The sequence below is a fragment of the Malania oleifera genome, chromosome 5 (genome assembly GCF_029873635.1).
Source record: "Malania oleifera isolate guangnan ecotype guangnan chromosome 5, ASM2987363v1, whole genome shotgun sequence".
NCBI classification, from domain to species: domain Eukaryota; kingdom Viridiplantae; phylum Streptophyta; class Magnoliopsida; order Santalales; family Ximeniaceae; genus Malania; species Malania oleifera.
The window spans coordinates 26,408,904-26,420,869 of NC_080421.1; the positions used below are offsets into that span (position 1 = coordinate 26,408,904).

At 40.2% G+C, this 11,966-nt stretch overlaps 1 protein-coding gene across 2 annotated transcripts; it reads right to left on the reverse strand.

Moving 5' to 3' along the window:
* Window positions 1–371: 371 nt before the first annotated feature.
* Window positions 372–10,792, reverse strand: LOC131155006 (F-box protein CPR1). 2 transcript variants are annotated; one of them, XR_009136730.1, is made up of 4 exons: window positions 9,389–10,712; window positions 8,984–9,065; window positions 1,015–1,334; window positions 372–933 (listed from the first exon to the last, which is right to left on the reverse strand). XR_009136730.1 is itself a non-coding variant. In XM_058107885.1 (3 exons), exons 1-2 carry the CDS (start codon window positions 10,558–10,560, stop codon window positions 9,026–9,028), a joined length of 1,212 nt encoding a protein of 403 aa, XP_057963868.1. In that variant the 5' UTR covers window positions 10,561–10,792; the 3' UTR covers window positions 7,550–7,788; window positions 8,984–9,025. The 2 variants fall into 2 exon arrangements, 1 of the variants encoding a protein (XP_057963868.1); XM_058107885.1 differs by lacking the exons at window positions 372–933; window positions 1,015–1,334 and adding an exon at window positions 7,550–7,788 and having other exon boundaries at window positions 9,389–10,792.
* Window positions 10,793–11,966: the final 1,174 nt, after the last annotated feature.

The following is an 11,966-nucleotide window of genomic DNA, read 5'->3' on the forward strand; positions in this document are numbered from 1 at the left end:
AGGTAGTCATCCCAGCAGAGGTAGGGAGACCCTCTTGGCGAAGGCAATACTTCAACGAGCAGACTAACAATGAGGAACTCAGATCAGAAATAGACCTATTAGAAGAGAGACAGGATCAGGCGAGTTTAAAAGTTGCAGCGTACCAACAGAGAATAACAAAGTACTACAACAATCGCATCAAAGTACAGAATTTCTAGCTAGGTGACTTAGTCCTAAGGAAGAGGCGAAACAACCCATTCAAGCCAGGGTCACACAAGTTAAAGCCCAACTGGGAGGGCTCATACAGGGTCACAACAGAGATAAAACTAGGGACGTACAAGTTGGAAGATGTAGGGGGAAAAGAAATTGAGAACACATGGAACTCGAAAATGTTAAAAAAATACTATTCTTAAAAACCGCTTCTTGCAATGCTATAATAAAAGTATCCATTACAATAGAGTTGCACTACATCAATAAAGTTTGCAAAATTCAAATTACAAGTTCGGTTCCTACAAACTAGTTGGCTTTACTCCCCTCTCCAACTTCCTCCTCCTCCCCTTCCTCATCCTCCTCCAGATCTTCCACAGACTCAAGACTCTCGTTGCCATAACCATGAAAGCTCACACCATCCAGAGGAAGCTCAGGATGTTTGGTCCTGACTTGGTCCCGACACCTCCTGAATCCCACCCGGTAAGCCTTGGAGGTATCAATAACGAACTGGTTGGAGTCTTTATATTCCTTTACTGCAATTCGGGAAGCAGAAGTAGCAGCAGCAGCTTCTCTGGCAGGTAATTCCTCCCTACGAAGGCGCTCGATCTCAACTTGCAGAGCCCGTTCACGGACCTCGGCCTCGTGCAGTTCGTTCTGAGCAACAACATATTTCTCCCTGGCATCGAGGGTCTGCCGATACATCTCAACAACCTTCTCCTCCTGCGTTAAAGCCATCGTCGCCAGCTGTGGAGGAATACAAAGTACGGAACAGTTAATAAGACTATGTATAAGGCGAGAAGAATAAAGCCATTAAAGAGTAGATACCTAGTATGATGTGTGGCGGATCTTCGCGGAGAGAGCGTCAGGGAGAGTACACTAGGCTTGCACAAAGTCCTCAGCGTGCACCGCCCGACGGAGAGCAGATGCAGAACGGGTCGGCTCGTGAAAAATCGCTTCAGTAAGAGGCTGAGGGATCGAAAGAGGAGCAGCATTGATCTCTTCTTGATGGATACTAGAGTTACCTGTAGCAGGTGCATCCCTTTGGGAAGATTCCCCCTCGATCTCCCTTCTCTTCTTCTTACTCCTACTCACCCTTTGCTTTCTGGCTTCCCCCATGAGAAATTCATATCTGTTGAAGTCCATGTCTGCAAGGGTAGAAAGAAAAAGAGTTAACACTAACAATAGAGATAATATATAAATACATACATATAGAAATTAGAGGCGAAGAGAGACTTGAAGAAACGGGGCTGATCCCCCACTGAACGAGGACGCGCTTTTGGAGCAGCTCCTCATGAGGGACAATACCCTGCTCGCCAAGGGTTTGAAGCTCTTTCAGGATGGCCTGCTCGTCAGGTGAAAGCCTTGGAAGAAGGTGGCGCACCCGAACTACAAAGGAAAAGGGATAAAAGGAAAAAAGTTGAGTCAGCGGATAACCTAGTGGTAACCTGCAGAAGAAGGAGGAGCAGGGAGAGACCACATTACCATCAAGAGGAGAAGACCAGACCAAAGAGCCCTTGTAGTTCAACTCCCCCGATGCAAAGAAGTAACGAGACTTCCATTATGTATGGAAGAGCTGCCCGGCGAAAAGAGTTTATAGCCTAGTAGAGAGTTGAAATAGTACCACTCCTTATCTACAGAATGTGTTCGCATCTGGAAACAACTCCTGAAGAGAAGAATTGTTGGCTGGTGGCCGAGGCGGAGCAGAAGAACGACAAAATAGGTGAGCGAGAGATAGAAATTCGGAACAAGTTGGGAAGGGGCTATCCGGTAGAAACGTAATACACTAGAGACAAAGGGGGAAAAAAGAAGCCTGAGACCCAAATCTAAATATTCAGTATAAAAGCAAAGCTCTCCAGAACCTGGTTCAAGGGCGGACTCGGAAGCAGAGGGTAACCTAACAATAATGCCCTGGGGTACAGCAAAAAAGTAACGAACATTCTGTAGGTCGGAAGGGGTAAGGCCACAACGGGCATTTCTCACCGTAGTAAGAACCCTCATAGGCTGTGAAGAAGACTCCATGAGGGGAAAGAAAGTGTGAATAAGACAATACCTCACCAACGAATCAAACGGGCAAGCACCCAACAAAAACAAAGAAGAAAAGAGGACCAAGCATATCAAAACAGTACAATTCCGCACACAAACAGCAAGACCGTCTTACAAAAAAAAGATCAAACACACAAAGTTAACGCAAGAACAGCTAAGAACATGAAGAACAACAAAACAAACACATAGTAGGGAGGGGAAGCATACCTAACGGCAAATGGGAGACCACGAGAACTGAAGAAGAGAAAAGAACAAAGGAGCCCTCTACTCGGAAGAAATGTGCAGAATGAAGGAGTCTCCTAGCCTTTATAAAGAGAGGAGGGCACGAATCACTGAGGCGGGAATCTCCAAATCTCTCATCTCTAAAAAAAGGATTACGTCTCGAGGGGAAAAAGGACGCTGAGAATCCCATTACCGATAGGAGATCTCTGACATGGGTACAGCGCGACTTCTCGAGGACAAACGGCGCCTCGAAAAGCCTACATCGCCTCGGACACAACGTCAGACAAGGGACCATAAATGGGAACTTTCCATCCGACACGTTTCCCAAGGTATGGTGCATTTAAAATAAGCATTTATCACTTTTGCAGGAAAAGAAGAATGTAACGACACCTCGGGAAAATGACTAGATACCTAGTAAAGGAGCACGACTCACTAAGCATGACACACTTGGGACTGAGGCGGTGCTGCCAAGCGTGGCTCCAAAAACGACCCAGCAGATGAGCACGACTCATCAGGCTCATAGGCCAAACTCGCGAGCATGACTCGTAAGGCCAGAACAGCCCAGCAGATGAGCACGACTCATCAGGCTCATAGGCCAAACTGGCGAACAGGACTCGTAAGGCCAAAACAGCCCAGCAGATGAGCACGACTTATCAGGCTTATAGGCCAAACTGGCGAGTACAACTCATGAGGTCAAAACAGCCCAGCAGATGAGCACGACTCATCAGGCTTATAGACTCAAATTACGAGCACGACTCGTAAGGCCAAAATAGCCGACCAGGTCGGATAGCTCAGCCAATTTCAATCTAGGGGACAGTTCGACCAAATCCCCTTCATAAAGCAGGTCGAACAAGTCGATATATCTACTCTTATGTTGCAGGTCGGACAACTCGGCCAAATTCCCTCCATGGGACAGATCGAAAAAATTCCCTCTAGGGGACAGAACGTCAAAACTTCACTCCAGGGAAAAGGTCGGACAAATCGGTCAATTTCCCTCCGTGCAACAGCTCGGCCCGACTAACTCTTCGTGGAGTTCGGCAAAATAGCTCGGCACGAGCAGCCTGGCAAGAATGCTTGGCACGAGCAGCTCGGCAAGAAAAGCTCGGCCCGAGCAACTCTTCGAGGAGCTCGGACAAAAAGCTTTGCACAAACAGTTCGACCTGAGAAACTCTCAAAAAGCTCCAACAAAAAGCTTTGCACAAATAGCTCGATCCGAGCAACTCTTCAAAGAGCACGGACAACGAAGCTCAGCACAAGGAGCTCGGCAAAAACAACTCAGCAAGAGTAGCTCGGCAAAGCAACTCGACACAAACAGCTCGGTAGGACAGCTCGGCCAAAACAACTCAGCAAGAGCAGCTCGACAAAGCAGCTCGACTGGACAGCTCGACCGGACAGCTCGGTAAAAACAGCTCGGCCCGAGCGACTCTTCAAAGAGCTCGGACGAAGCAGTTCGGTACAAACAGCTTGGCTGGACAGCTCGACAAAAACAGCTCGACCCGGGCATCTCTTCAAAGAACTCGGACGAAGCAGTTCGGCACAGACAGCTCAGCAAAAATAGCTCGACTCGAGCATCTCTTCGAAGAGCTCAGACGAAATAACTCGGCAAAAGGAGGTCGGCAAAAGCACCTCAGCAAGAGCAGCACGGCACGAGCAGCCCGACACAAGCAGCTCGGCACAAGCAGCCCGAGAAGAGCAGCTCGGCACGAGCAGGTCGGCAAGAGCAGCTCGGCAAAACAGTTCGATACGAGCTGCTCAACTATTCTACAAAAAAAAAAAAAAAAAACAAGCGAGAGAGAGGAACACGATGAAGTGTTAAACCCTCTAAGGGGAAAGATGAAAACAAAACCATTATTCAAAATTCTATCCAAAAATTTGAAATAAAGGGGGGGACAACTGATATGCCTATAATAATCTAGCTAATGAAGGCAAATCAACACCAATCTCGCACTTTCTCTGGGTTTGACATTCTGACGAGTGATTAACTCCGACCCAATAAAGAGGAGGAGAGATCCACGCTAACGCCCTTAATAACCGAGTAATAAGTGCATACATTTATTGTTGGAGAGTGATTCACGCCTCCGTACAATAAATGCGAGCCAACCGGCAGTCAACTCGAGCCTCTATAAGAAGGGATTTGGAGGAATGGCAAAGGTAAGTAATTTAACACAATTATACTATTGTATTCAGTCTCTCTAAAAGTATTCCCCTTACTTAGGCATCGGAGTGACCCCCCGAAGTACACCCCGGGTCCTCCAAGCCTTTATTTTCTTTCTCTTTCAGGTCAACGGGAGTCGAAGGAGCATCTCAACTATTTTTACCCGCAACACAAACATTCTCCAACATATGGTCCAAAGGGTACAGGTAAACCTTGTCTTTCTAGCCAAAATCATTGCCTATGAAAAACAACTGTCATGTTTATAAAGCGGACGACATCCAAGGCGCACAGATAATAATGACCTAAAAATTATTAAATTTCCATCTTTCGAACTCAACCATAAAATGTAGAAGGAAATGCTTGAAGCTCAAATTACAGCAAATCTACTCTCCCCATCTCCCAAAACTAGAAGCCCAATTAACACCACATACATACATTCACATTGGCACATACACAAACCAAACATGACATCTTAAACACAAACTCTTTTAAGTTTTGGGATTCAAAATGAGTCTCTCATTAGCCTGTGAGACATGACTTGAAACACCCATAAACTGTCTAATCCTCTGGTCGACCAGATACAAATACATATTTTTTTTTCCGAGAAACTGACAAGGATTGCAAATCCCTTGCAAAAGAAACTTCTTAATAGGAAGTTTAGCAAAAATAACTCCATTGTAAGAATTAAAATAGGATTTTGATGAGGGTAAGTTTCAACACTTATATCACATTATCATTCAAACGAAAATTATGAAATCAACAGAAATTAATACACAGCTACAGAAAAATCAATAGTCTTGAGATCAAAATGTAGCTAAAGCACAGCTGTGAGCTCTGGGCTATACAAATAAAATATTTGCATAAAGCAGCTAAAAACAAAATCAAAAGATGAAAAAATAAATGATGATCCCAAAAAATTGTAATTATTTCTTCTGTTCTAAAGTGAACATTTATCTCTTATTCTAAATGTTCACATAAGGTGAAACGAGAAGATGAAACTAAACTCTCCAAAACATACATGGGGATTTAATACGAATCCTCATTGTTACCAGAACCATATTCCTAGGATTCTCATACCAGTTCTTTGTTCTTCTGCATGATAGCATGTAACTAAAACCTCCATTAACCAACATTACAAGTACACCATCAAAGGCACAACATAATGACAAAAATCCAACAATAACAAATAATTTACTCCAAAAATCCCTGATGTCATACTACTTCACCATACAAAGCGTATCTCGCAATGTAAATTGGTAATCCTAAGCCAGCTAAAGACATCTTCCTACAGTCTCTCGTCTAATCAAAAGCATTTTGATCTGTGAGCTGCATCATGCCAGCAGCTTCTGCTTATTTTCCCATCTGCTAATCAAAAGACACTACTGCATCAGGAAAACAGCCATTGTGAAAATTGCTGCCCCAATGCAAGCTCCATTCAACACCAGTACATGTAAAACACACTACTATATAAAAATAATAAAAAATAACAAAACACGCACCACTCTGTCACACATTGTCGGACAAATATAAATTGAGTTCGTCCAATAATATTAAAAAAATTTACTGTCCCAAATACTAGTGTTAATTTTTTTCATTGGTACAATAAATTAGCCTGTAAGATTCCAAAAGAATCTAAGTGAATTAATTTGTATTCATGTTAAATGGAAAAAACCTTACCCACCATATGGTTAAAAGTCAAAACAGCATAAGCTACGACTGAAAAAAGGGAGAGCACATCATGGAGGTTGTGTAACATCATGAAGCTAAATCATTATGTTCAATTTTTGACATCCTACCTTCCCCTGTTGTCTCACTTTTTCCCCTTGGTTTTGCTTCAACTTCTCACACAGAACATCACCTGCAAGATGGACATGGCTTCAAACACAAATTCTTACCTTCTCTCACCATTTCCTCTTTTCCAAGTCATGCCAAATTATATATCCATGGTCCATGGCGCACTTTTCATCACATGACACAACTTGCAGGTAAGAGGACCTTTTGCCACTCTTAAAAAACATTAAAGGGTCACAAAAAAATAAAATTTCTCAATGCTATATAGAATCTACTCCATGAGAACTACACCCAATATTCCTTACCTATGCAAACTCAATATGGGTTCCAGAAACTTAAAATAATACCTTGATGGAATTATTTGAAGCTAAGTGGAGTGGAATACATTTAAGCCAAATCATTGATGCTGCTGATTTGGATAGATTGGATCAAGTAGGTCCTAATGAACACTAGGCAGTGAATCAGAACACACAATTGCTTACAAGCACGCATGTTGCATTCAAGGCACTTCAACTGCAGTCCACCATACTAAGTACATTGAAGCATATGTCCCAACAGTATGGTCACCACTCCGTTTGGCAGCAGTTGACAGATAACAGAAATGCGTGTAAATAAACAACAAAAATGTAAAAATCTAAATAGATAAGTTTTGCTCTTGATTAAAGTACTTGGGCCTGGCCAATTTCAACTCTAAATTTTAACAGTTTAAAGCTCTTTCTTCTCATTATCCACTAGGTGCTTATTTTTATTTTTTATTTTTTATTTTTTTTAAAAGAACGGATTTTTGCATAGCCACATTAAGTTCATAATTTCTATCTTGGAAAGGTCTAACAAAAAGCAGATTCTCTGAATTCTGATGCAACAAAGCAGTTTTTTTCTCTATAAATTCACTGCTAGTTCCATATTTCAGCTTCTATTGTTCACCTACAATCATAATAAGTTCAACTGAAAGAAGCTATCCATATCATGTTAGAATCATTTGGCAATCATTCATAATGATACAATAAAGGCAGCCAGTATTGTTGATAATGATTCTAAAAGCACGTATCATTATCAACCGTCCACCAAAAAACACATGTAGGCTTGCACCTAGATATTGGTCAGCTACTAACTCAACAATGACTACCAGAAGTTACCCACATAAACCAGTGAGCATCAAAACCCATGCAAAATAGAATATATTAGTACTCTCATAGGGTAAAGGTAAAGCAAGTCATTCTCTAAATTCCCAACAAACTACTAAAAGCATTAAGAAGAAATATGTATAAACAGTGTGGGCAATAAAAATCCGGCTATGCATTTTAAGAAGCTTTTCTACCATTCTTTCTGTAAAAGCTTCCACATACATTCAATTGAAAGCTTATGCCATCAATACCAGCACTCCAACCCTGAGAAAAAATAGCAACAATGACCAATGAGTTACAAAAGGCAGTAATCCAATATTAGAAAGCCACCACAATGCAAAAGTACCATTGGGTATCAGTATCCAACACCAATCTAACAATTAATACTTCTCTGACACTCTAAGACACATATCCTAAATGTGCAATTTTTAATTTTTAAAATCGTATTTCCCTACACTATGGACACAGTTGGATGCTTTGGGACCACACCTGAGACATGTCAAGACAAGTATTTTTAGCCAGAGGGCAATTTCAGGTTACCATTTTTCCAGGAGGAGGGGGGATGAGGGTGTTCAATGAACTTCACCACTTGACCTTCAATCATTTTGGTCTAGTCCAATTTTTACAGCCTACCAAAAGATAAAGTTCATTTGAGCTCCACAATTTTGACATCCAACAACTCTTTGCATGCATGAGTACAAATAGTTCTCCCAAAAAACCAAGGAACCTCCACTTACTCATAGTATTGTTCAATCATACTATGAATGTGTGATATTAAGTGATAAGTGTGTGTGGATAAAAATACATTTGTATAATCAATAACTGGCACGAACATCATGCTCATAAGTTTTACATGAATGTGAAACTCCATTTTCTCATAGCATTGTTCAATCATACTATGAATGTGTGACATTAAATGATAAGTGTGCATCGATGAAAATTCATTTGTATAATCAATAACAGGTACAAGCATCATGCCCATAAGTTTTACATGTATGTGAAACCCTTTGATAGAAAAAGTAAATTTACATAATGCATAAATACATACATACATGGGTGCCAGTGTTCGAGCGTATTATTAATTAATTAACTGACCATCCTTGCCATGCTGTATCCTATTATTTTTCAAGTTGTGGTCTTGCCATGTCCATATCATGTCTTATCCGCATCACGTCTATGTCACATCAGTGCTTCTTACTAGAAAGAAAACTACCTGCTAGTCCCATTTAAGGCCTGATTTTTGTTTTTCTTTTTTGCTTTTGTTTATTTATTTATTTATTTTTACACCCGCACTCAGGGGTAGGGGGTATTTTGCAGTAAGGGTATTAAATAGCTCCTGTGTATGTATCTACACTTAGCCCACATTAATCAATTGAACCAAACCACAATAAAAACTATAAGCTATTTTAATAAACTGATGAATATTAAATTTAAATAATAGGATGAACTTGTCAATCACCTCCCTTGGCTTTGCTCCTATTCTGCACCGACTTCTACAAGCTTATAAAACCAACTTAAAGCCTTCTGACAGGAAATCATCCCTGCGCAAAAACCATCAGTCCATTAAGGCAGCTTGTCAAAACGAAATGAACACAAGATGTTCTCAAATCATAAGATATAATAAAAAGCTAAGCTGGCTAATACTTAGATGAATTGCTACTCTAAAAAGAAATGGAAAAGGCCTGCTACCTTAAGAACTGGAATGGTTTATGATATTGCTTCATTTAAAGAATTAAAGATGTCCATTCAAACAGAAATTAGTGAAATCAACATTTGAAAAAGCAGATTAACAGAAGACCAAGAGAAGTGCCAAGAAAAACAGTCAAGATTTCTTCAGGCAAAGAAAAGTATTGTAAAATTTTACCTTTTCTTTCTGGCGTTTTTATTCTTGTTTTTCTCCTCAGCTGCTTGTTTCTTTCGATCAATTCCACCGCCTGGGAGCGGAATTAGACTTCCCACATAAACCTCAGCGCTAAATGTTCCCGGAGCCCCCTCGATCCTAACTTTTTTGGATTTTCTCCTTTTCCTATCAAACCAAACAAGCTTGCCATCGTCCACTTCCATGAGAACCATGTCGCAACTTTTACCATAAGCCAAAGGCATCACAAAACCAGAAAACCCTCTCACATCGGTTTGAGTAATCTTAAACAAGTTAGTCCAGGAGTCCCTAACCCCATATTCCTTCATCACCCATACATCCACATAATCATTTTGGTAATTACATGACATACAAAGACAACCATCTAAAACCCCCACATCCAACTGAAAAATGCCGTTAGAACGGTCAGGCTGTTGCACTAACCCAAACCTCTCAAGCTTAAGATCAAACGCCACAATCAAGTTGGTACTGGGCGATTCAAGAACAGCAGGTGCCACCCAATGCAAAGCACCGCCGGCAAAAGTCCCGTACCCTCTTCTGTAAAATAAGTAGTAATAAGGTTGAAACATATAACGCACATAATCAGGAAACCCCTTGATTTCCCTCCAACTATTACTCTTTAAGCTGAAAACCTTAACTTGCGCTGAAAATAAATCACCATTTTCACTAGCGAACTGTATCATTCTCACTACCTTATAGTCATCGCTAACGGGGTCGTGCCCAAACCCGTAAAACGTGTACCTGCAAATCTCTATATCGCCGGGAAGCTCATACGCCGCGACGGCCAACTTCTGGTACATCCCCGTCGATGGATTCCACAGGGCGATGTCCTTTTCGGAGTTGCAAACGCCGATCAAGCCATTGCAAGATCCAAAAGCTTCCGTTCCACCCCTAACTTCGTTCAACGGGTGTTTGATCTCAGTCGCGACGCTCAGCGAATCGAAGTCAGCGATGTACAGGTACCAGCTTTTAATTATGAGGCTGAGATTGGAACTGATTTTGCCGGAGTGCTTAAGGTGGAGTTCGATGAATTTTGGATCGTCGATTAGGAAACGCCACAATTTCGACACGGATCGATATCGGGCGAGGACCTTCGCAGGCAATCGGAGGAGAATATCGACTATCACCTCGCACGGGAGACGGTCCGGGGGACGCATTTGTGGTGGTCGACGCTTAGGGTTTTAGATTATTCCAGAAGCGAAATGGGGCCGCAATTCGTGTTGCTCCGTCGCTCAGAACGGTTATATGATGGCAGGTTCGTACTTCCAAAACTTGACCAGAAAAAAATAGGTGACTTTGATAAAAAGAAACGAAATGACTTGGACAAATCAAAAGCGACTCTTATGCTCGAATGTTCTTGAAAATTCTTGCTTTAATATCTTAATTCATGATTTTCTCTATTCGAAAAATAAAATAAGATGATCAAATCATTTCTTCTTACATTTTTTAAAATTTGAGAAATGTTGATTGATCATATATTTTATTATAATTTTACGATTTGAAATATCATTTTCAATTTGATCTCTTTGAATTTAATATTCAAAGTTGCAATTAAATCTATTCATAAAAAAAAATCAATTGTTCCGCTGTGAAAAAGATTATCACGGGACTAATATGGGTATTTTAGGCATTTAAACATTTCCATTTCTGAATAATGTGGGTTACCTAGTGTAATAACTCAAAAAAAAATTAATAAATTAAAATTATTAATCAATTAATTAGTTAAACATTTTAAATTAATGTATTAAATAAACAAGTAAAAAGAAATAGTATTAAAAAAAAACAATGAAAAAAAATTAAAACTAATTATTAATTAATTAATTATTATTGAAATAATTAATTAAATAAACAAATAAAATGAATAGTGTGGAAAAAAAATTAAAATAAAGATATGTATATTAAATTATATATGTACACACACGTGTATATATATATATATATATATATATATATATAATATAAAATAATATAAAGATAGAATTAAATGAATTGGATTTCAATTTGAAATCCAATGAAATTACAAACCTGTTGGATCTCAAACGTCTCTCTCTCTCAATCTCTCTCTGCAACTCAGTAGTCTCCATCCACTCCTCTATCTCCGCCTCTTTCTTTCCCTTCATTTCTCGACGAATACTCAACCGATCGGAAAACGGAAGGTGTCATTAGGTTCCTAACTCCGCCACCAACATTTTTACTGGGGCAGATTTGTCGTAGGAACAACTTAGACCCTATTCCTAGGAAAAGGTATATTTTCCCTAATTTCTTAATTTCGAGTTAAATTTGCTGTTGAGTCGACGATCAGACACCACCACGGGGTCCTAATCGTCGTTGTCGTCATTTTGACAGGTAATTTTTCAATTGGGGTTTTCTAAACCCTACTCCAAAACGAGAGTGAGATTTGGGAAATTTAACAATTTGGTTAAATTTAAGGGTATATTTATTTATTTAGGAATTATAGCCCTAGGAAATATTTAAATAATATTTTATTCATAAATAATTTATTGGAGTTAGGAATTTTTGATTCAGGGTCCGGGTGAGTACCGCAGGTATTTTTCGGAGTCCC